This window comes from Mirounga angustirostris, unplaced genomic scaffold, assembly GCF_029215605.1.
Source record: "Mirounga angustirostris isolate CCGP_5_RB_7025 unplaced genomic scaffold, mMirAng1.0.hap1 SCAF_3, whole genome shotgun sequence".
NCBI classification, from domain to species: Eukaryota; Metazoa; Chordata; class Mammalia; order Carnivora; family Phocidae; genus Mirounga; species Mirounga angustirostris.
In genome coordinates, this window is record NW_026991711.1 from 29,460,701 (window position 1) to 29,483,903 (window position 23,203).

The 23,203-nt window shown below is 39.4% G+C and overlaps 1 protein-coding gene across 2 annotated transcripts in view; it reads right to left on the minus strand.

Annotated features, from left to right (window-relative positions):
* SLAIN1 (SLAIN motif family member 1) overlaps positions 1 to 23,203 on the minus strand; it is a 54,424-nt gene that overhangs the window by 22,580 nt on the left and 8,641 nt on the right. For both annotated transcript variants that reach the window (XM_064585963.1, XM_064585964.1), the window contains exon 2: positions 17,132 to 17,271. In XM_064585963.1, coding sequence (XP_064442033.1) covers positions 17,132 to 17,271 — 140 coding nt within the window. The remainder of the gene's footprint in view (positions 1 to 17,131; positions 17,272 to 23,203) is intronic.

Genomic DNA, 23,203 nt, shown 5'->3' on the forward strand with positions numbered 1-23,203 from the left:
TGAGCAAGCCCCCAGGGGTAGGAACATATGGCCTGCAGCTTATCTGATCCCCTATTTTTACTGGGTAAACTTGATAGCATTAATTTCTCCACCGCTCTCCATGACCCAATGAATATGCACATGGAGCTGGGAAGGCCTACTACTTCTTTGAAACAGGTGTTCTTAGCAATCTCTCCCAGACATACACAAAGTAAAGAAGATTCAACTATTACACATTTGCCAGTGTATTCACATAAGGAGAGGGGCTACAGAACTAGTAAACGTCCCTCCCTAATTGTATTCTTAGTGACTATTTATTCAGGATAGGTTAATTGTAACCGTAAGTATACTTGTTTTATGTCAATATACATATTGTGTTTGTTACATGTTAACACATATTTATGTTCATAAATGTGTTTGTGTTATATGCTAATATACATATTTATGTGTTTAAATACATATTTATATAAACACATAGCCCCAGAACACTGTAATACTCAATATATAAACTTCGGTTGTATTCAAAATGTAAAACTTACAAAAACATGACTTACATGCCATCTTTGAGAAACATCTAATAAAAGAGGTCATTTACCCATATAAATAATACCTAGAGCTAATCAAGAAAGTCACTTTCAACATTAGGATTAAGTTTTAAAATATATGAGGTTTAAAAGTAACTAAGGGATTATATACCTGCAATGACTAGCAGATAAATGTTTAATACTTGAATGAGAGTTACAAAGTTTCACCATGAAGGAGTATTATTTAACCACATTTATTCCATAGGGATCTGACTTTTATAATTATTCTTGATCTTGAATTTAATAGGTCAAACGTTTTCTAGGTAAAATAAGACTTGCTGGTTCAAGTGTCTAGTTACCATTTAAGCATTAGACTTTTTTTCTACTTCTCAGAGCTTAACTCGTCCCAAGACCACACGCTGAATGCTCTTCTCTCTCCGTGGGTCTTCTCTAACCAGGACAATGGTCTAAAAACTGAAAAATGAGGGTTGGAAAGGGGATATTCTCTGGACTGTCAGCCAACTTGTTTCCATTTCATCACTGGTCAAAACAGAAAAGCTGCCAACTCCAAGCATACATGGACCAAATTCAGGGCTGCCCAAGACCGGAGTGAGCTCTGTCTAAAACTGCACAGATGATCAGACTTCCCATCTCCAATTAACAGGGGACATTAAAAAACCACATCTGACTTCAGCAGTAATTACACTTCAAAGGCATGTCTAAAAATGCCCTTTTATAGAAGCCATTTTTCCTTTAGACCTGACGACTGTGGCTTTAATCAAACATAAGGACAGTGAAAATGGCCACAAAACGTGAGAAGTCGGCCTCTGTGAAAGTCCTAATTTAACCTGAAAAGAACAAGGGAAAAGAATGACCTAGCCATCTGCCAATGATGCGATGTTGTCATGCAGATTCGACAGCTGCATCTAATTTGGACGACAGCCACCGTGCAAGCCATGACAGCCAGCCAGAGTGACTTCCAAGCTCCACATGCCAATAACAAGGTAAGTCAAGGAAGAGGCTACAGTCCAGTTCTAGAAGAAACAGGCTCGATTATCTCACGTCTGAAAACAGTGTGGTTCCTCTTCTGAAAGGACAGACTAGATCACCAATAAGAACCTTCCTGCTCTTGACCATGTCCAGTGTGTTAGGAAATGCAAGCCCAGCAGGCTACTAGAAAGCTCTGTGCACTCCTGAATAGGAAGAGTAATGGAAACAGAATTTGGATATTCCTTCCTCTTCAGTATCTCCTGGGCTAAAATACTTTTCTTCCAATAAGGGACACAATACACGTGCTTATAGCCCCATGGCAGAAAAGGCCTCTGACCCACTAGTATTGAGAGGTGGTAGAAAGTAAGTATAATTAAGAACTTTGAGGAGAAAAAACTATTTTCTTGGCCCTAAAAGTAACCACTGCATGATTTTATTAAAATGCCTGCACATGGGGAAGCCTGGGTGGCTCAGTCGGTTAAGGGTCCAACTCTTAATTTCGGCTCAGGTCATGATCCCAGGGTCAGGAGATCGAGCCCTGTGTCAGGCTCTGCACTGGGCATGGAGTCTGCTTAAGAGTCTCTCTCCCTTTCCCCACCCCCCAAAAATTAATTAATTAATTAAATGCCTGCACATGCAAGAACATTAAAATATATACAAAGGTCTAAAACAAAAATCTCTTTCCCTTTCCCACCCGGATCCACTTTTCCTGAGTTCTGTTTGGGAACTTGGGGACAATTCTGTAACTACTGTGTAACTTTAAGCAGATACACCAACATCACCTTGTTGCCCTCTGCCTCGCCGTCCGTTATTGAGCCCGCGGAAGTCTCTCCTCCCTTCCACTCCCATCTCCAGACCTCATGGTTCTGTTTCGACAATGTCAGGGTCTACAGGTTCTCCATTCTGTTGGATAGCTGTGATCGGGACAACTTTAAGGTGAACATCAGATATTAAGCCACATACAGGTGGCGTGTCCGTGGCCTCACAGAAGCATCGCTCACTGGGGAGCTGAGTACGGTCAGAGGGCCCAGGGAAAAGAAAGGAATTGTCTGGCACCAGATCCCAACCACTGGGCGAAGAATGCCCCAAGCATTGAGAGTCCACCTATTTTCTCATTTCCTCATTCCTGGCCCCTCCCGGGTCACCTCCACAGGCACTCTTTTCTAGATTCTTGGATCTTCTTTCTTTGTACTGCCTCCACCATTAAAACAGGTGCAGAGTAAATTTTCTAAATCTTTGCAGAACCAAAAGCCCCTTCCATTTGTCTCCACAATCTATGATTTGCCTGGGCATGATATATAGTTTGAAAATACCTTTCCTCAAAACTAAAAAGACAATATTCATTTCCCATCTAAGCATCTAGCATTCCTTGAAATGCCTGAGGTCTATTACACTGCAGATAACCTGTTTCTTCAGGGTTTTGTAGGGTTTTAACCCTGGAAATTCAACCAGGATGTCTAGGTTTAGGTCTTTTCTCATCTACCTTAGTTCATACCAGGGAGTTTTCTTTCTTGAGCTCAAAGAAATTTTCTTCTATTATTTATTCTTCCTTCCTCTCAACTGTCTGTTCCTGCTTCTAGAATTGTTAAAGATTAGAGGTTTGGAATCTGTCATCTATGTCCCCTAATTTCTCTCATATTGTCTCTTTTTGAGGGGGATTTCCTTTGACAAATATGGGTAAGCAGCTTGGTTCTTAGTCCTATCCATTCCCATTCCATACTTCCAACAAATTAAAAATGACTACAAATAATGATTTGCCTGCTGCTTTTTCCAGCAATCTGTTCTTGTTTAAAGGTGTATTATTCTCTTAAATCTAAGCACAGGGACTTCTCTATTCCCTTAGCTTCTTGTTTCCTACAAAGTCAGTTGATCTGTTTATTTTGTTCATGCTATCAGTTTCCCCAAAAATCAAATGAGACTTGGTTACTGGTGTGTATTTATGAACACAGACTATGTTCATCTGAATAAGTAATTGGCATGAGCTTCTTCTGCACCAGTATACGTATTACCCCAATAGGCCTCCGACTTAGAAGATGGACAACAGACACTATATAAATGCCTGGATTATTCCATAGGCAAACTTCCCATGAGATGCCTAGATGTGCAGCCACAGAGTGGCTGAGGATCCCAACGGTGCAAAGTAGGGCGGTCTTTATGCTAGGACTGGGATGCTTTACAAGTTCATCTAATAGTCCCCCCAGCCCTGCTCAGTCTACCGTGGACATCACAACTAAAGTTCCCTCAAGCTCTGCTTCTCAGTCAGGGGTAGGGATCCCATGCTTAGATCCCTGGATTTTCTTTAGGAATAGGTATTTGGTTTTACGCCAGAGATTAAACATCCACCTACTTGCCGTCATCCTCTTTTAGTGCACACCAGCGACTCCTACTGCTGAATATCCTTTTACTGATTTAACTTGGCTTATCTAAAATGCCACAGACTGGAAGATCAGACAGAGCATGCATGTACATACATACACATGTGTATATGAATACAGACACGTGGATTATGACAGTATCTGAATTGCACTCACACACACACACCCCCACACCCCCAGTTCCTCGAAATACAATTTTATAGCTACAATGAAAAAAAAATTTTTAACTCAAAAAACTGTTAAGAGCTCCAAAACTCAAATGTATGAAACCTGTTACTATGTAAAAGTTTAAAGCTCCATGTATTTTAAGTAATTGAGAAGATCAAAGTTTTATATTTTCAAAGTAAATTAAGTATCATGAAGAGTTTGGCCATATTTTAAATGACCACTTCTCACAAGAAGTCACATAAGAAATACAGGATATTAATGAGGAAGCAGCAGAAAACATTTCCAAGTTTATCTAAGTTAAAGAATCCCCTCATAAACAAAACATGCTCAAGCCTAACTTCACTCACATGGCTAAGAATTTCTAAAATCACCATTTCATTCTCCACATCTTGCCAGACTTCAAGAAAGGCTAATATCAATCAACAATTCCGTTAGCACTCTGACACTTTCCTGTTCGGGGTCACGTCACTCCTTTGCTGAAAACTACCCAAAGGCTTCCAAATCATCTTAAGACAAAGTCCAAAATCCTTAAGCGCCCTGAATACCCCGCATGCCTCCCTCGTTTCATGTAGAATCCCTGAGCTCCTTTTTTCTCCCTCCACCTCTCTCTACTCACTCCCACCACAACGGTCTGCCACTTCCTCTCCCGTCAGGAGTCTCACCCCTGTGTAGGTCCTTTCCATATGCTGTTCCTGCGGTCTGGGCCGCTCTCCCGCACCTCCTGGCCATCCAAACCCTTCGGACTCAGGTCCGCTAGCACCATCATGCTTGTTTTAAGGGAAAGGAAGAAAAAAAGAACAAGAGCGGTGATCTGCACAGTCGGTTATACCAGACTGCACGTTCCAAAGGCTAGGCCGAGTTCATCTTGCCCCGACCCCCGCGTACCTAGCACTGTGCCTGCATGCAGCAAGGGCTCCATACATTGATTTCCCGATTAAGCATCTGAATCGTCTGATCAAGGCCCAGTGTTTCAGAAAAGGAGGGTCTACGAATTCTTGCCTACGCGGACGATTTACGTACGGGTCCCATGACACAGGCATGAACATCTACCAAAATAAAATTTCACTGCCATAGAAGCCAATTCAGCCGATCATTAGAGTACTAAGAAAGCAGTAAACAACTACTGTGGGAGAATATCTACTGTTTTATTTCTTCCTCACTGAGGTAAGAAAACAGCATGTCAATGATATATATTCATTGTAACAAACATTATGCACTGTCATAAGCTCTGCTTATTTTAATAACTGTCTTGTGGTGGAAATGCAAAATAAAAAACAAAAAACCACAGAGAAACACATGTAATTGGCAAAAGAAAGGCAAGGAGGAGGGCTGTTCAGGAGTATCCGGCAAACACATTCCCATGTTGCTGGATAGAATGGGCTAGAAACCACAAATTTCCCAGTAGCACAGTCCCTACTGATTTGCCATTTATCGTACTGAACATCATTCCCAGCACTGAAGCAAACGCACCGAAACTATTCTGAACATACGAGGAAAGCAAAGATGTGATGAAAGGCCACAGCCATGACAGTGTGTCTTCAATTTCTAGCACACAAGAATAACAGCAAATGTCCAGAGACCGTGTTTCTGCAAATTTCAGTATGATTCCAGATTATTCTTCCGACGAGAAAGGGACTCCTTTACAAAGCTTACCTAAAATGAACTGCACAGACTAAGTTTTAATGTTGTGTTCCCAATCTGACAGAGCACCTCGAGACTGGAAACATGAGCTGATGAAGATAGCATCTAGGGCCAGGCAAGAAGAGGCTGGACGGGGTCCAGAAGACAGACACTCAAGAAGCTCCCTAATGTCTCCGTTCAATCTGTGCGGCTTTTAACAAATGAAAAGGCCACCTTCAGAGCACTGATTAGTCGACAACTTTCTTTTCCACTGGCTAAATTTAGAGAGGAATACTACATCATACCAACCAAGACAAACACGGGAACTGGCATCATAGGAAGATAAAAGAAAAACTCAATTAAGAAGCAATATCTATTTACATGTGCATAGCATATAATCCCAGAGGAAATGAAAGATGCTCATAAGGAAACATGACCGAAGATAGTAAATTGTGTAGGGCTATACTATTTGTGAAGACTATACCCACACTCCTCAAATGTGACCTGTCCTGATTCAATAGTTATGGATATTCAAGGATCTTCAGGCAAGATAAGCTTTTATTAACTGGCCCCAAATTAACTGAGCCACATACTGGGTGTTTCCAATTACTCAGATAGGCTTTTTTTTTTTTTATCATTATTTGGTTATTTAACATCCCAGCCTCATAACAAGGACTCACCAAAGGCTCTAGATTAGCCTTATTTCAATTTAAGATATCACATGAGTTAATGCTACCCATGAAAGTTCTATTGGTGTTTGTTATTTACAGTCTACAAGGGTGGGGGAAGGGACGCCTGGGTGGCTCAGTCAGTTAAGCATCTGCCTTCAGCTCAGGTCATGATCCTGGGGTCCTGGGATCGAGCCCCACATCGGGCTCCCTGCTCAGTGAGGCGTCTGGAGTCTGCTTCTCCCTCTGCCTCCACCCCGCCACTGCTCGTGTTCTATCTATCTCTCTAATAAGTCTTTAAAAAATAAAAAATAAACGAAGTGGTGGGAGAAGTGGGGAAGAATAAAGAAAACCATGTTAGAAATATCGATCTGAGACAGAAGAAAAGGAACAGCTAATGAAGTTGCCTTAAACTTCCTATTCTTAAATAAATTACACTCAAAAACTTTCCAATCTGAGATCCCAACTCTAACAGATAGGTTGATTTATAGCTAAAGAAAACAAACCTCCCCCCAACCAAAGAAAAAAACGCTATTGGTTTCCTATAAAGTATAAATAGCCAAACTAAAAGGATTCCCTGTATGTTTTGGTTCAGATTCTGAATAAAGAACTGCATAGTAGGAATGTGTCCACATATTTAGATAGCACTTCACATTTATCGAAGTAATTTTACATTCAACATTGCCTGAAATCTTTCTAATAGCCCTGTGAAATCTGTTAAATGTCCCCACTTACTAGGCAAGACACTAGAAGCAAATGACAGGCTTTCTTTTTTTTAACTAAAATATAATGAGCTATCACTTCACACCTGTCAGATTGGCTGTTACCAAAAAAAGAAAAAAGAAAGAAAAAAGAAAAAACAAGTGTTGGCGAGGATGTGGAAAAAAGGGAACCCTTGTGTACACTAATGGTGGGCATGAAAATTGGTGTAGCTGCTATGGAAAATATCATGGATCTTCCTCAAAAAATTAAAAATAGAAGCACCATGCAATCCAGCAATTCTACTTCTAGGTTACCCAAAGAAAAAAGCACTAATTCAAAAAGATATATGCACCCCTATGTTCACTGCAGCATTATCAGCAATAGCCCAAGACATGGAAGCAATCTAAGCATCCACTGATAAGACGGATACAGGAGATGTGGTGAACGAACACGCACACACACTACTCAGCAATAAAAAAGAATGAAATCTTGTCATCTGAGACAACATGGGTGGACCTGGAGGGTACGATGCTAAGTAAAACAGAGAAAGACAAACACTGTATGATTTCACTTATGTGTGGAATCTAAAAAGCAAAACGAACAACAAAATAGAAACAGACTCAAATACAGAGAACAAACTGCTGGTTGTCAGCAGGAAAGTGAGTGGGGGGATGGGGGAAACAGGTAAGGGGATTAGGAAGCACAAACTTCCAGTTATAAAATAAGTCATCGGACAGTGACCTGCTCTTAATTACAGTTAAGACACACAAAGGTGCTAGTGAGCACTTTGTCTAACTACTAAATCAAAATCCTCACCATATTCATTCACTCAACAATTAGCATTCAGTACCGACAATGGGACAGGAACTATTCTAGACACCGGGAGGGTCAACAGCACTAACAAAACAGACTTAAATATCCACCTCCAACACTAACATTTTAATGAGCACCACCAAGTAAATTTCTTTTGGCTTGGCTAGTTGGATGCCATTTACAACACCAACATTCAATTAGTTTCTTTGCCCATGTAAGAAATTTAAATGTACTCAAATTAATCATAAAAAAAACAAACATTCGGAACTTAAAACATGTTTGAGAATTTATTAAACACTGGTAATTCAAAAGGAAACTGAGGCACAGGTCCCTATCATCAGATGCTTCATCTACTTGAAAGAAGGCATAAACATATTAAAAATTAAGGAAAAAGATGCTCACAAAACAAGATACTTCCAAATAGAAAATAACATTGTTAGGACCATTTTCAAAGAGAAAAACCAACCAAGATACTGAATATGTCTAAGATTGCATATTCAAATCAGGGCCCAATTTTTTTTTTGGGGGGGGGAAGATTATTATTCTAGGCTTTCTTAATTTTATACCAATAGACTGCAGATTAAGAAGTACTGAAAGGGGGTGCCTAGGTTGCTCAGTCAGTTAAGCGTCTGCCTTCAGCTCAGGTCATGATCCCAGAGTCCCGAGATTGAGTCCCACATCGAATCCCTGGCTCAGCGGGGAATCTGCTTCTCCCTCTGACCCTCCCCCTTCTCATGCTTTGTCTCCCTCACTCTTTCTCGCTCAAATAAATCATTTAAAAAAAAAAAATACTAAAGATTTAACTTTCAACAATGAGTTGTTTTTCTTTGAACATTACTTTCTGTACATTATCCAAAAAAGCCATTTACATTTTCAAATGTATTAGGAAAGAGACCCAGTGTTTAAGCCTTTATTATCTCTGCTTTACAAACATCCTTATTTATTGTCTGACAACAACTGTAGAAAATAAATATAAATGTAGAAGAGGCTGAGAAAGCTTAAGTAACTCTCCAGTGTTGACTACTTGATATAGAAGACCTTATAAATTATGAAATTCGGGTATTAAAAGACCAGTCTGGAAAAGGGGAAAATAAGTTTTGGGATCTACAATAAAAGTTTCAATTTAATTTTCAATTAAAATATTAATTGACCAAGTCAACTGAGAATTTCGGGGCATTGGACACATATTAGCAGTGTGTGTGTGTGTGTGTGTGTGTACCTTACACCGAAAGTAATTGTCTTGCTGTATCTTAAACACACACATTTAACCAATTTGCAAAACTGTAGCTGTGAAGACAAAGCATTTCTTTCAGCAATACCTTTAAAAAGCTCTTAATGAAGGTGCTATCTCAATAAATAACAAAACATTCCTTTCTGTGCCTCGTTTTCTTCATAAAAATAAACCTTCAGAAGGGTAGGATTTTAATAAGCCTTTTCTCACAACCTCAACAAGACGTGAAGACTTCCCACACATTCTCCCATAATTTACCAAGGTTGGTTACCTAGATCCAGGGTCACGAGGTTATCAGATAGAGCATGAAGACCATCCCAGAGAAGGCGGGCAGCAAGAAGAGAGTCGGGCCCTTCACAAAGTTACAGTCCCAATGAATTCAGAATGAACTCAGTAGCAACTGCACAATTAGGGACAACCTTGGGAGAAATGCTACCCAACGTACCCACAGAAGCTGAGGTTTCAGATGTGTTCCCAAGCAAGTTTACTTCTCAAGCAGGGAAGACCGCTAACTTGCAACCAAGAAAATGGTACAGGCTAAGTTCCTAGGGTGCAAGAGGGGATAAAGAAGGGTACTAAGGACCAAGGCACCAAAAGGGCTAGAAGGTCTGCCACTAGACACACTCTGGCGCCTCATTATTATGGCCCACCTCCACAGGTTCTACAGGGAATTAATCTCTAAGTAATTTTCTTCCCAGAAGCATTAGGGTCAAGAAATAGAAACCAAGTATTTAACCTATTTGCTCTCTAATTAAGGCAGCATCTAATCTGAAGCCCCAGGCTACCAGTGGAGGACACTTCCCTACCCCACGGTTAAATAAAAAGGAGGAGAGACAGGAGAAGAAAGACAAAGGGGATGATAATACTACCCTTTCAAAAAATCTAATCTCTCATCAGTCCTTTTCATGCCAGTGGATGGTCTTACTGAAAGGTCTTTACATTCGGGGTGGGGAAGGGGGCGGGGAGCACATAGACACTCATCATTTTGCAACAAAATACAGTAAGATAAGTAAAAACTATTTTAAAGTAAACATGCTGGTGAACAGTAAAACAAGGCTGCAAGCTAATGCTTTGCAGGACACTGAAAAGGAAGAGATGGCTGGTAAGGAAAGAGTGCAAATACTCCGCCCTGTCTTAAAATGTTCAAAGTCAAAACTAAAAATGTAACAGCTGTTTAACTGTGACTTTAGATTCAAAAAGAATTAAACAAAAATTCATTTATTTTAGGAACAGAGTCTATAAAATGTCAGGTTCCCTTCTAGCCTGCGTGACCAACAAAACAAAGTCACTGTCCTTGGGCAATTTATATTCAAATGAAGGACAACAAACTTGATCTCAAAGAAAATGCTCAATGTTTGTTACCTGGAAATGGTGATTAAGAGAGACATGAGATCTAAACAAAGTGTTTTATTAGAATTACTTGAAAGTTCTAAAATACGGAATGCTCACATTATCCCAATTAAATATTTATGCTATAATATGAATAAAGTTAAAACCATAATTTCTGGTATCTGTTAATTAGCGGTCATGGACCAAGGACTCCCTTAATTGGAAGCCAGTAAGAATTCTTCGATACTGAAGACTAAATATGAATTCCTCCCTATTCTCTTACAAAACCACACAAGGTTTTTTTGAGGACTCCATACTGTTTCCCACAGTGGCTACACCAGTTTGTATTCCCACCAACAGCACACAAGGGTTCCTTTTTCTGCACATCCTCTCCAACACTTGTTTCTTGTGTTTTTGATTTTAGCCATTCTGATGGGTGTGAGGTGATAGCTCACTCTAGTTTTAATTTGCATTTCCCTGATGATGAGTGATATTGAGCACCCTTCCATGTGTCTGGTCAGCCATCCGTATGTCTTTGGCAAAATGTTTACTGGGGTCAGTCCTCTGCCCATTTTTAATTGGATTAGTTTCTTTGGTGTTGAGTTGCATAAGTTCTTATATTTTGGATATTCACCCCTTACTGGATATATCATTTGCAAGTATCTTCTCTCATTCAGTAGGCTGCCTTTTTGTTTGGTTGATGGTTTCCTTCACTGTGCGAAAGCTTTTCATTTGGGTGTAGTCCCAATAGTTTATTTTGGCTTTTGTTTCTCCTGCCTGAGGAGACATATCTATAAAAATGTTTCTCTGGCTGATGTCAAAAAAATTACGGCCTAGGTTTTCTTCTAGGATTCTTATAGTTTCAGGTCTCACAGTTGGGCCTTTAATCCATTTTGAGTTTATTTTTATGTATGGTGTAAGAAGGTAGCCCATTTCTTTCTTTTGCGTGTAGCTGTCCAGTTTTCCCAACACCACTTGAAGAGACCATCTTTTCTCTATTGTTATGTTCTTGCCTCCTTTGTCGTAGATTAATTGACCATAAAGCATGGGTTTATTGCTGGGCTCTCTATTCTGTTCCACTGATCTACATGTCTGTTTTTGTGACAGTACCATACTGTTTCAATTACTACAGCTTTGTACTGTATCTTGAATCTTGGATTGTGATGCCTCCAGCTTTATTCTTTGTCAAGACTGCTTTGGCTATTCGAGGTCTTCTGTGGTTCCATGTAAATTTCAGTTCTAGTTCTGTGAAAAATATTGTTAGTATTTTGATGGAGATTGCAGTATATCTGTAGATTGCTTTGGGTGTTATGGATATTTTAACAACATTGGTTCTGCCAGTCCATGAGCGTGGAATCTCTTTCTACCTGTTTGTGTCATTTTCAATTTCTTTCATCAATGTTGTATAGTTTTCAGTGTACAGGTCTTCCACTTCCTTGGCTAGGTATTTTATTATTTTTGGTGCCAATTATAAATGGGATTGTTTCCTTCTCTTTCTACTACTTCATTATCGGTGTATAGAAATGCAACAGATTGCTGTATATTAATTTTCTATCCTGTGACTTTACTGAATTCATTTATCAGTTCTAGTAGTTTTTTGGTGGGGTCTTCAGGGTTTTCTGTATATACTAACACGTTATCTACAAATAGTGAAAGTTTTACTTCTTCCTTACCAACCTGGATGCCTTTCTTTTTTTTTTTGTCTGACTGCTGTGGATAGGACTTTAAAAATAGAATTTACCCTATGATCCAGTAATTCCAGTAAATACTGGGTATTTACCCAAAGAACATGAAAACACTAATTTGAAAACATATACACACTCCTATGTTTAATGCAGCATTATTTACAAGAGTCAATATATGGAAGCAACCCAAGTGTCCATCTACAAATGAATGGATAAAGAAGACATGGTGTATATACAATGGAATATTATTCAGCCATAAAAAAAGAATTAAATCTTACCATTTGCAACAACATGGAAAAGAGCCAGAGAGTATAATGCTAGGTGAAATAAGTCAGTCAGAGAAAGACAAATACCATATGATTTCACTCACGCGGAATTTAACAAACAAAAAAAGAATGAAGGAAAAAAGACACAGACCAAGAAACGGACTCTTAAACAGAGAACTGGTGAATACCAGAAGATGGGAGGTAGGGGTTGTGAAACAGACAAAGGGAATTATGAGTACACTTAACTTGATAAGCCCTGAGAAATGTATAGCACTGTCGAATCACTATATTGTATACCTGACACTGTCGATTATGCTTAAACAAACAATAAAATTAAATGTAAAAAAACACACAAGAATGACAGCAAAACTCAGTCTTCTAAACCTGCAAGGAAGACGGAACAGGAAGGAGTCACTATCAGTCCGAGGCGGTCACTTCATTTAGAAATGTAAAATGGATAAACATTAGGTAACAGACTTGGGTTTTGACATTCTCTGCTCCAAGGACCCACAGTCGGGGACAAACCAACAAGAACGTGGAATATTCTGGAATTGGATGTGCAGCCTACCACTGAGGGCAGGGAGCTTTACAGTGAAGCAAAAACAGAACGACTGTTTAGGAAAATACTGGGACCCTCAAATCCCTCCCCTCCCCAGGCAGCTGCTCCTCTCCCACTTTATTCTATTGCTTAAATAAACCAAAATTAAAAGCCACTGGATTTAAGATACCTTACACAAATACGGGTACCTTACAAACACAGGAGGATTAAGTGAGGGTCTGTGTACAAGAAGGTAGACTCAGTGACGGCACGGACTTGCCATCTGTTTGGTCACTGCTGTGTCCCCATTCCCTACAAGGTGCCTAGCACACAGAGTGTACTCAATAAACATGCAGCAGAGGAGTTTCAGAGAGGAATTTTTACAATCTCCAAGAAAAGAGAACATCAATATCATGGATAGAAAACACGACAGAATATAAAAATCTGAACATCATGGGCACCTGGGTGGCTCAGTCGATTAAGTGTCTGCCTTCGGCTCATGTCATGATCCCAGGGTCCTGGGATCAAGTGCCACATTGGGCTCCCTGCTCAGCAGGGAGTCTTCTTCTCCCTCTACCCCTCCCCTCTGCTTGTGATCTCTCTCTCTCGCTCTCTCTCTCACACACACACCCCCACCCACACACACACATACTCTGTCTCTCAAATAAATAAAATCTTTAAAAAAAAAAAAATCTGAACATCAATCCAGGAGATTCAACATCTGACTAAAAGGACTATCTAGAATGGAAGAATAGAGAAAACTGGAAAGCAGGAGGGATTTACAGAGAAAGAATGCAGGATGTTTTGCAGAACTCAAGTTTCCTGGTTAAAATGCCCATCAGCACAAAAAATGAAAATATCATGGACTATGAATGAAAAGATTCTGAGATTCTATCTAAAAGGTATTTTAGAGAAAGCTCACAGGAATCAGAAATGAGAATGATACAGGACTTCCACAGCAATCCCAAAGCTGAAATATAATGAAATAATGTCTTCTATACTCTGTTGGACATGGTTTCCAACCTAGATTCTACACCTAGCTCAAAGAACAATCAAGATTGAAGATATAATGAAGACATTTTCAGACACAGGAGGTTCTCAAAGTTTACCTCCCCCATATCCTCTTTCCTCTCCTGCTCCTGAGAAAAGGCAACAGGAGAATGAATTCTACCCAGAGAGGGAACATAAGGAAAAGGGAGTCTTGGCATCCAGGAACAGGCAGGGCTACACTGAGGAGCGGACAGGAGAATTCCCAGGATGAGGGCAGAGGGAAGGCCCCCCACGACAGCTGTGCACGGGTCTGCAGAGAAGCAGGTCAGAGGGCGGCAGGGGATCCAAGGGCGCTACCAGCAGGAACAGTTAAAAAAACAAAGGAAAATAAAACTTTTGGTGGATCTGTATGTCCAACTGTACCGAAGTCGGTTCATCTGGGGAGTTTGGGGGTAAATTAATGACAAAAACCAAAAACAGCCAGTAAGTGTCTTTTCACAATTAACTCTAGGAAAAACAAAAGGTTGGATGAAAAAAAGAAACATAACGATAAAATACGGCATGGCTGAGATACCAAAACAAATAGCTTTTGTTAAGTAACCACATCTGGGTAATCAAATGCACATGAGAGACGGGGTAGGAATCTGCTATTTTCCTTATAATACCCGTAAGATTAATACTTTCTAAACTATAGACAAATTGCCTTATAAAATAGAAGTTAAATTTCAAGAAAAAATTTCATCCAAAGAACAACCTATTGTAGACAGTGACTTATCTCATGAAGGGATTATAGATCTTTGGAACAAAAGCATTTAGTCTCACAACAAGAGAGGATTTAGATTTAGATACAAATTTTGCAAAACACTAAGGTAGGTTTTGAAAAGCTAGTTCTCTGCTTAAACTCTTACAAGAAACTGAAATCCATTACATCATGAATAAAACTACAGCACATCAATGCATGTCCTTATGACCTCACCATTCTGCTTTAGCCCTTGTCAATGAAGGGAAAATTAGATAATCAGGCACTTAGTCTCAAATCTCAAAAGTAGCCACCAATAAGGATTAATTACATTACATTAATTACATTAATTCAATAAAAAAAATTCTATTTTTAAAATCAGCCTTGTATGTAAATCTACCTTGTTTTCAAATGAAGCAGGGGTTACAAACTAAGGCGGGGGAGGCCCCAATCCAACCTGCCCCCAGCTCTGTAATACCTACCAGCTAAGAATGGTTTTTATGTTTTTTTTTTTTAATGGTTAAAAAACAGAAAAATCAAAAGAATAATTTTGTGACACATGGAAAAAAAAATCATGAGAATTCAAATCTCAGTGTCCACAGGGAAAGGTTTATTGGAACACAGCCTTGTTTGTTAATGTTTGCATCTACGGCTGCTTTTTACTGACGGTAGACAATGTGTGGCCTGCAAAGCCTAAAATCCTTGCTATCAGGTCCCTTTCAGAAAAAAATTGTTGACCCCTGAACTAGAGGATTCTAGTTTTGAATTTCACTTGAAATGAAACTGAGTCAAATTCATATATAAAAACGTGCAGAGGGGCACCTGGGTGGCTCAGTCGTTAAGCATCTGCCTTCAGCTCAGGTCATGGTCGCAGGGGAACTGGGATCGAGACGCCACCCCCCCCACCCCGGCATCGCTCAGCAGGAAGCCTGCTTCTCCCTCTCCCAACTCCCTGCTTGTGTTCCCTCTCTCGCTGGGTCTCTGTCAAATAAATAAATAAAATCTTTAAAAAAAAAAAAAATGTGCACAGAGTCCTTGAATCAAGAGATGTTTGAATAAAGAACCTTAGAGACAGTCTACACAACCCTTAAAAAAGTCCAGAGGGATTTAATGGTTTGCTTAGGGTCAGTCGGGTAAATGGGAACAGAATCAAGGCTGGAGTCTGATCACATGGCTCCTCTCTTAGATAAGCATCTGTCCCCAAGTTTTAACCCTAAAAAACTCCTTGGTTCGTACTCTACCCTTCAACTTCTTACTCAATCACTTATTTTGTTTTAGTTAAAATGTGCCTTTCAATTTGACGTTTCCCAAATATTTAAAACAAATTCCTGCTGATATTTACTTATGACTATGCCAAAAAAAGCAGCACAGACCACTGATGAAGGACAGTCTTTAGGGTCAGGGAGACCCAGCTTCTGGCTCTGCCCCTGGGGAATCGCTCTGGCCCCAATAATCATCTGACCTTCTCTCAACTTCACCTGTCTCTTCCTTAAAAGTGAGTGTGTGCCTAACTCACAGGAGTGTGGTTAGACTGAATAAAATGGAGGATGTCAAGAACCGAATGTACTGATGGTCACAGAATTCAGAGCTCAAGAAATGTTACCTATTGTACACTGTTTCATGTCCCGATTTTGATACCCATCATTATCCCTGAAGAGCTTCACAGGTAGTGTTCTCAAACTTCACTGTATGTAACAATCACACTGGTGAACTTGTGAGTGCAGATACCCTCAGCCCCACTCCCAGTGACTCTGATTATTTAACCTGGAAAAGGCAGGAATCTGCATTTCCAAGCTCAAGTGTGATTTGGATACAGGTAGTCCATGGAATGGAAACAGTGCTCCTAGATAATGAAAAAGATACCGAGAGGTTAAGAGACGAGCAAAAGCTTAAGTGATCACAGCCTTAATTAAATACAAAATGGCAAGGAGTGAAGGAGTGCTAATTCCTTTGGCTGTTTTTCCTTCCACAACAGTCCTAATTTTTTTTTTTTTTTTTTGCCTTAAACTTATGTTGGGCCCCATAAGTTAATGTTATATACAATATGAAGATTATTTCCCAGTTTATAAAGGTTAGGACTTCCAGTTATACAACCAATTAAATATTTATGGAACTCAAAAAGGTCAGCACTCAGGTCCCCGTAAAACTCCAGTTTTCCATCCTGGATTTCAGCCACACCACCTGTTATTGTCCCCAGAGAATTTAAGGCTGAACCATTTTACTTATTGGTATATTTGCAAACAGAAAGAAAAAAAAAAAAACACAGAAAAATAATATGTATTCCGACCTTTCAATACAAACTGAAACAAGCTAAAAATGTGGCTAAACACAAGCATGCAACTATATTCTACCTTGAGAAACCCCGATGGGGAATGAGTGTGAAGCAAATCGCATGCAACAGCTGCCCCTCTGGGTAAGGCTTTTCCAATTAAGTGTCAATTCCAAAACCAGCAACAAAAACAGAGCTGACAGTGGCAAGAGTTTCAGCACGGAAATGTACAGGTTCGAAATTACCTTGCTCCAGTCTAAAGCACAGGGAACGCCTTGCTGCTTCCATCTCTGGAGTCGGGTTATCTAGGACGTGTCTACACCACTGCAAAGGGCTCAGGGATTTCTCTGATGATGTGAATGTCTTTGAAGAGCCAACGTATAACCTTAAAAAAAGAAATCTACATTATAGGTATTATATAGGTATATAGAGATGACCTCCCTTCTAGGGAAAACAACATGTATTTCACAGTTTCTATGGAAACAAAACTCACATTGGATTACTTCAAATACCAAAAGTATTTTTTAACAGGCAAATACCCCAAATAAAATGTGATGCTTTCTGTAGCTCGGTGGGAAGGAGGACTTCACAAAACTATGAGAACTTAGGTCTCAGAGTCAGAGATCGGAGGCTTTTGTTTTTGAACCAGCCTTGAACAGGCACTGTGATCTGACTACCTCACTTGTGTTCGTACAAAGGAACACTTTCATCTCTTGTCTCTGGCAGCAGAAGGCTACAGTAACTGGGCTAATGTATGTAAACATGACACGGCAAACAAGACAAATTTTATGTGCTTTAAAAAAAACAAGTCTATAAGTGAAAGGCTATTGATTCTCTCAACTCTTAAATAATCAGATACCCCCCATCTCAAATCTGTACTAAACTTGGTATGTGCTTCTTTCTCACAAAAGCCAAACAGCTTCCAAAGATAGGTTTTAGGAAAAAATTGCTTTCAGCATCTATACTATTACATAGTAATGGGTAGAATTCAAAATAACCACCACGAGGCACTTTAAGTTAAAGGTTTTCTCTCTGATATATGGTACTAAGGTAAACTACAGAATATTTTCAGTCACAGGGTTATACAAAAAGAGTTAATCTTTTCAGTTGACTAAAAAAAGAGAATTATAATCCCTGCTTCTAGTAATTAACTTTATTTACAAAGCTGTATTGTAATTACAAATCGCATTAAAGTAACACTCCTTTAAACAAAGTTACCATAATTCTAATGAGTACATATTCTTGAAATATCATGCTTCATTATTCACTCTCATACCCTTATAGTCAGGAGCCCCCACCTGTCAAGATAATTTCTCAGCTATCCAAGACGGTTGAGGAATGGTACTATTCTTCAGTAAAATCTTCTTACAGATCAGAGGTTGGCAAACTTTTTCTATAAAGGGGTAGCTAGTCAGTATTTAGGCTTTGTGGGACACAGTCTCTGTCACAAGCCCTCAATTCCACCACGGCAGCCCCAAAGCATCACAGATGACATGTAATGTGAATAAGTAGGCTGTGTTCCTATAAACTATTTATAGACACGGAAACTTGAATTTCCCGTAATTTTCAATGTCATGAATTAGTATTCTTCGTTTTTTTTTTTTTCAGTCATTTAAGAATGTAAAAATCTTGCTGACCAGCCATACACACCATGCCGCAGGGCCAGCTTGCCCCCAAGACACAGTCTGCTAACTCCTGTTACAGGTGCAGATTCTAAAATGTCGTTTAATCGATTCAGGAGTAATCCTAATATATCATTCTTCCCTTGGTGGACCACGGGCCTCCCTTCATCAAGAGTATATGGATTATTCGTGGGCCCACCTCAGTCTACTCTGACAAGATTCATACCTACCTATGTAAATCCATCCTTTCACCTTCCCTTGCTCAAAGACCCCTGAAGAGCCCAGTGCTGGGTGGGTAGCTCCGCTTCCCCAAGTAAAGGCTAGTCTAAGTCAGCTGTTCTCAATCTTTGGTGCATCGAAATCTCTTAGTGGGCTTGTTAAAACACAAATTGCTAACACTCGACTGCAGGCAGGTCTAACCTACCCGACTCAGAAGGTTTGGAATGTGGTCCAAGAACGTGCAGGTGTAACAAGTTTCCAGGTGATGCTGACGCCACTGCCTGGAGCCCTCACCTGGAGACGGGCGCGCTGGGCTAAGCCGCCCTGAGGCACTCCAGCGTCCCTGTTCGCCCCATCACTGGCATGAGCGCAAGCCCTGGCCACAGTTCTAGCCACTGAAAACTAGCAGGAAGTACCCAGATGAGCAAGTTTCTCCTCATTTCTAAAGTAGTCACAAAAGACCTAAGTATATGCTGCCTACAACATATGCACTTTAAATATAACCACACGGGTGAAAAGTAACCACACTGTTAAAAGTAAAATGCCCACAACGAAAAGCCCAGGCCCAGAAGGTTTCACTGCTGAATTCTACCAAATATCAGAGAAAAGAAATTGAAGACCAATATGCCTCATAAACGCAGAAGCAAAAAATCTGGATATTTTAGCAAATGGAGTCCAACCATATATAAAAGGGGTACTTCATCATTACGAAGTAGGGTTTATCCCAGGAATGAAAGGTTGGCTTAACAATCAGTGTAGCTTACCACAGAAAAGGCATATGATAATCTCAACAACAACAAAGCATCTGACATCCATCCCTGATAAAAACTCTCAGCAAATTAAGAAGGAAACACATTTGATCTGATTAAAGGCATCTACAAAAACAGCATTTTTAATAGTGAAAGACTGAACGCGCTTCCCCTAACATCAGGAACAAAACAAGGACTAGAGGTTCTAGCTAGTGCAATCACGCAATAAATAAAAACATTTAGACTGGAAGTAAATAATCTATGTTTATTCACAGATTACATGATTATCTATGTAAAAAATCCGAGGAACCTACAAAAAAGATACTCGAACTAATGAGGGAGTTTAGGAAAAAGACTGTAGCATACCAGAACATACAAGAGTTAAGTGCATTTCTATACTAGCCACAATCAGTATTTTAGAAATTTCACTTCCCATTTACACAAAAACCATAAAGGATAAATCTGATAAAGGATAGCAAGCCCTATAACGCTAAAAACTACAAAACATTCTGAGAGAAATTAAAGATATAAATGGAAAGACAGACCATGTTCACGGATCAGAAGACTAAATATTGTTAAGATGTCGATTATCCTTCAATGTACCCATTTAACAAAATCCCAAAACTGAAGTTTTCTTGAACAAGAAAGTTCAAGTCTTTCTTGAAGAAATGTGAAAGCTGATTCTAAAATTCATATGGAAATGCAAAGATCCTAGAATAGTCAAAACCACCTTGAAAAAACAATGAAGTTGGAGAGCTACCACTGAGTGGGACACATTACAAAGCTACAGCGGTAAGGACAGTTTAGTAGGACATGAAGACAGATCAATGGAGAAACAAGATGGCCCAGAACTGTACACATACGGAAAACTGATTCTTGACAAAGTATAAAGACAATTCAATGAAGAAAAGATAGCCTTTTGAGCAAATCATGCTGAAACACATGGATATCTATATACAAAAAATAAATTTTGAGCCATACTTCACACAATATCCAAAGTTAAAACAGATTTACAAAAATGTCAAACCTGGAACTATAAAATTTTTAAAAGAAACCATAGGCAAAGTCCTTGTGTCGGCAATTATTTCTTAGAATTTCTTACATGGAAAAATATCCATAAAAGAAAAAAATTTTTATCAATTGGACTTCACTAAAATTAAAATTATAACTTTGCTCCTTGAAAGACACTAATAGAATAAATGATAAACCACAGATTGGGTAAAAATATTTGCAAATCACATATCTGATAAAAAAAACTTTTATGTACAATATACATAAGAACTCTGCAAACTCAGTAATAAGCAACCCAATTTTTAAAAATGGATAAAAGATTTGAACAGACATTTCACCTAAGAAAATCTATGGATGGCAAATGGCACACAGAAAATATGCTCCTCCTTTGTCATGAGGGAAATGCAAAGTAGAACCACTCTGAGGTACTACACACCTATCAGAATGGCTGAAATTAAAAAGACTGGCCATGGCAAGTATGATGAGTGCAACTGAAACTTTCATACGGTGCTGGCATAAACATGAAATAGCCTAGCCACTTTGGGAAAGATTTTGGCAGCTTCCTAAGAAGTTAACATACACCTACTCTCTGTTCCAGCCTCTCAACAGCATTAAGTATTTATCCAAAAGACATGAACGCATGCGTCCACACAAAGGCTAATTTGTAATAGCCAAAACTTGAAAATGGCCCAAATGTTCATTAAAAGACAAATGGATAAAAAAAAAAAAAACATTGTTATATCCATAGTCTAATAGTTCTCACAAAAAGGAATGGACTATTGATTCATGTAACAACACAGAATTTCAAATTATCTTGATTGTAAGAAGCCAGACCAAAAACAAATGAAAAATGGTACATACTATATAATTTCACAGATATGAAAGTATAGGAAAATGCAAAATAATCTAGACTGACAGAAAGCAGACCAGCGGTTGGATGCCTTGATGGGAAGTAGGCAGGAGCAGGAGAGAGGGAATACAAAGGGCCACAAAGAAACTTGGAGCATTAAGATATGTTCACTCTCTCGACTCTAGTGATGGTTTTATGGGTGTGTGTATATGTCAAAACCTAGCAAATAGTACATTTTAATACATGCACCTTTTACTTCACTTATACCTCAATAAAGCTTTAAAAAAAAATTAACGAGACAGGAACTGTTTTGTGTCCTTCAATGTCCTTGAGACTGGAGTAGCCATTCCAGGTGAATCAGGTAGATTCAGGTGAAACAAACAAGCAGGTGCCCCAGCCCTGACATAAAGGAGCCACTAAATCAGTCAACCACGGAAACTTACTTATTTTATTTGTTTTAGAGGTGAGGGGAGAGACAGAGATGGCAGGGAGAGGGAGAGAGAGAGACAGAGAATCTTAAGCAGGCTCCACACCCAGTGTGGAGCCCAACACAGGGCTTGATCTCACGATCCTGAGATCATGACCTGAGCCGAAATCAAGAGTCGGCTACTTAACTGACTGAGCCCCCGGGTGCCCTTTATTTTTTACTTACCTTCTTTTTTTTTAGAGAGGGAGAGAATGGAACTTATCTTTAGACTTCTTTAGTAAGTTATCCCCACTGTTTGATACACACACAAATTCATGTCACTGCCTGAGTCTCTGCTTGTTCTCAAATGCCTCTCAAGGCCTCCTGAAACTACTGGGTGAAGCACTGTTCTGCTCATTACCTCTAGCATCGTAAAAAGAACTGCTCATATCTTCTATTAGCTTCCACCAACCAGGTTGCCTCAGGATTAGGTACTCCCACCAGTTGGATTTTTTTCTGGTAGTTTCTTGTGGGGTGCTTTTGCTTATAGGGGAACTCTGTAAGATTTCCTTTATCCCTTAGGGCTTATGTCATTTAGTTCTTTCATTTGACCACACAGACTTGTGGCGTATTCAAAAAGCAGTGCTCACTCCCACCACTGAGAACATCACAACCTAAGACCAGAGGCTGGCCCAGAGGCGCTGACTTCAGGCACACCAAATTTAGCCGAAGGAGGGATGAAGTACTTTACTGAACCAGAGAGATGAAATGAACATCTACATGTTGGCTGGTTAAAACCCTAGCCCCATTTTCCCTTTACATTCCTAGAATTGACTGCATTACTTTTATCTCCCAGGAGTACAGAAGCTTGTGTGGGGAGACAGATGAACCCAAGAGAAGACCTAGAAATACCGAAACTTGAACTGGCTACCCATCCAATCACTTGGTAAAGAGCTCCACCCATGCAGAGCTTTAGATCAACTTCAATACCTCCCTCTTTGAGTATAAACAGATCATCAATGACACCAGATACTTATTCATTTTAAATAGAAGACCGAGACTAAAAGTAGAGGGGAAAAAGAACTGAGGAAACAATGCAGAGAACTGATGAAAAATCCAAGACAACCATAATTGGTATCATCTGAGAGAAAAAGTTACATTCACACACACACACACACACACACACATTAAAAAAAGAAACAGTTTCTTCATTTTTGGAAAATGAAACTATTTTAGCAGAAACAAAAAATTCAATAAGTGAGTTTGAAAGATCAAGTTGAAAAAGTCTCCCAGATGCAAAACAAAGACACAGATTTACAATGAAAGACAAATAAAAAAATTAAAATGATTGCACCAGTTGGGCCTACATCTGATTATTACAAGTTCTAAAACACACATGCATACACATACACACACACGGAGAGAAGGTTATTTAAACAAAAAGCAGAAAATTTTGAGAA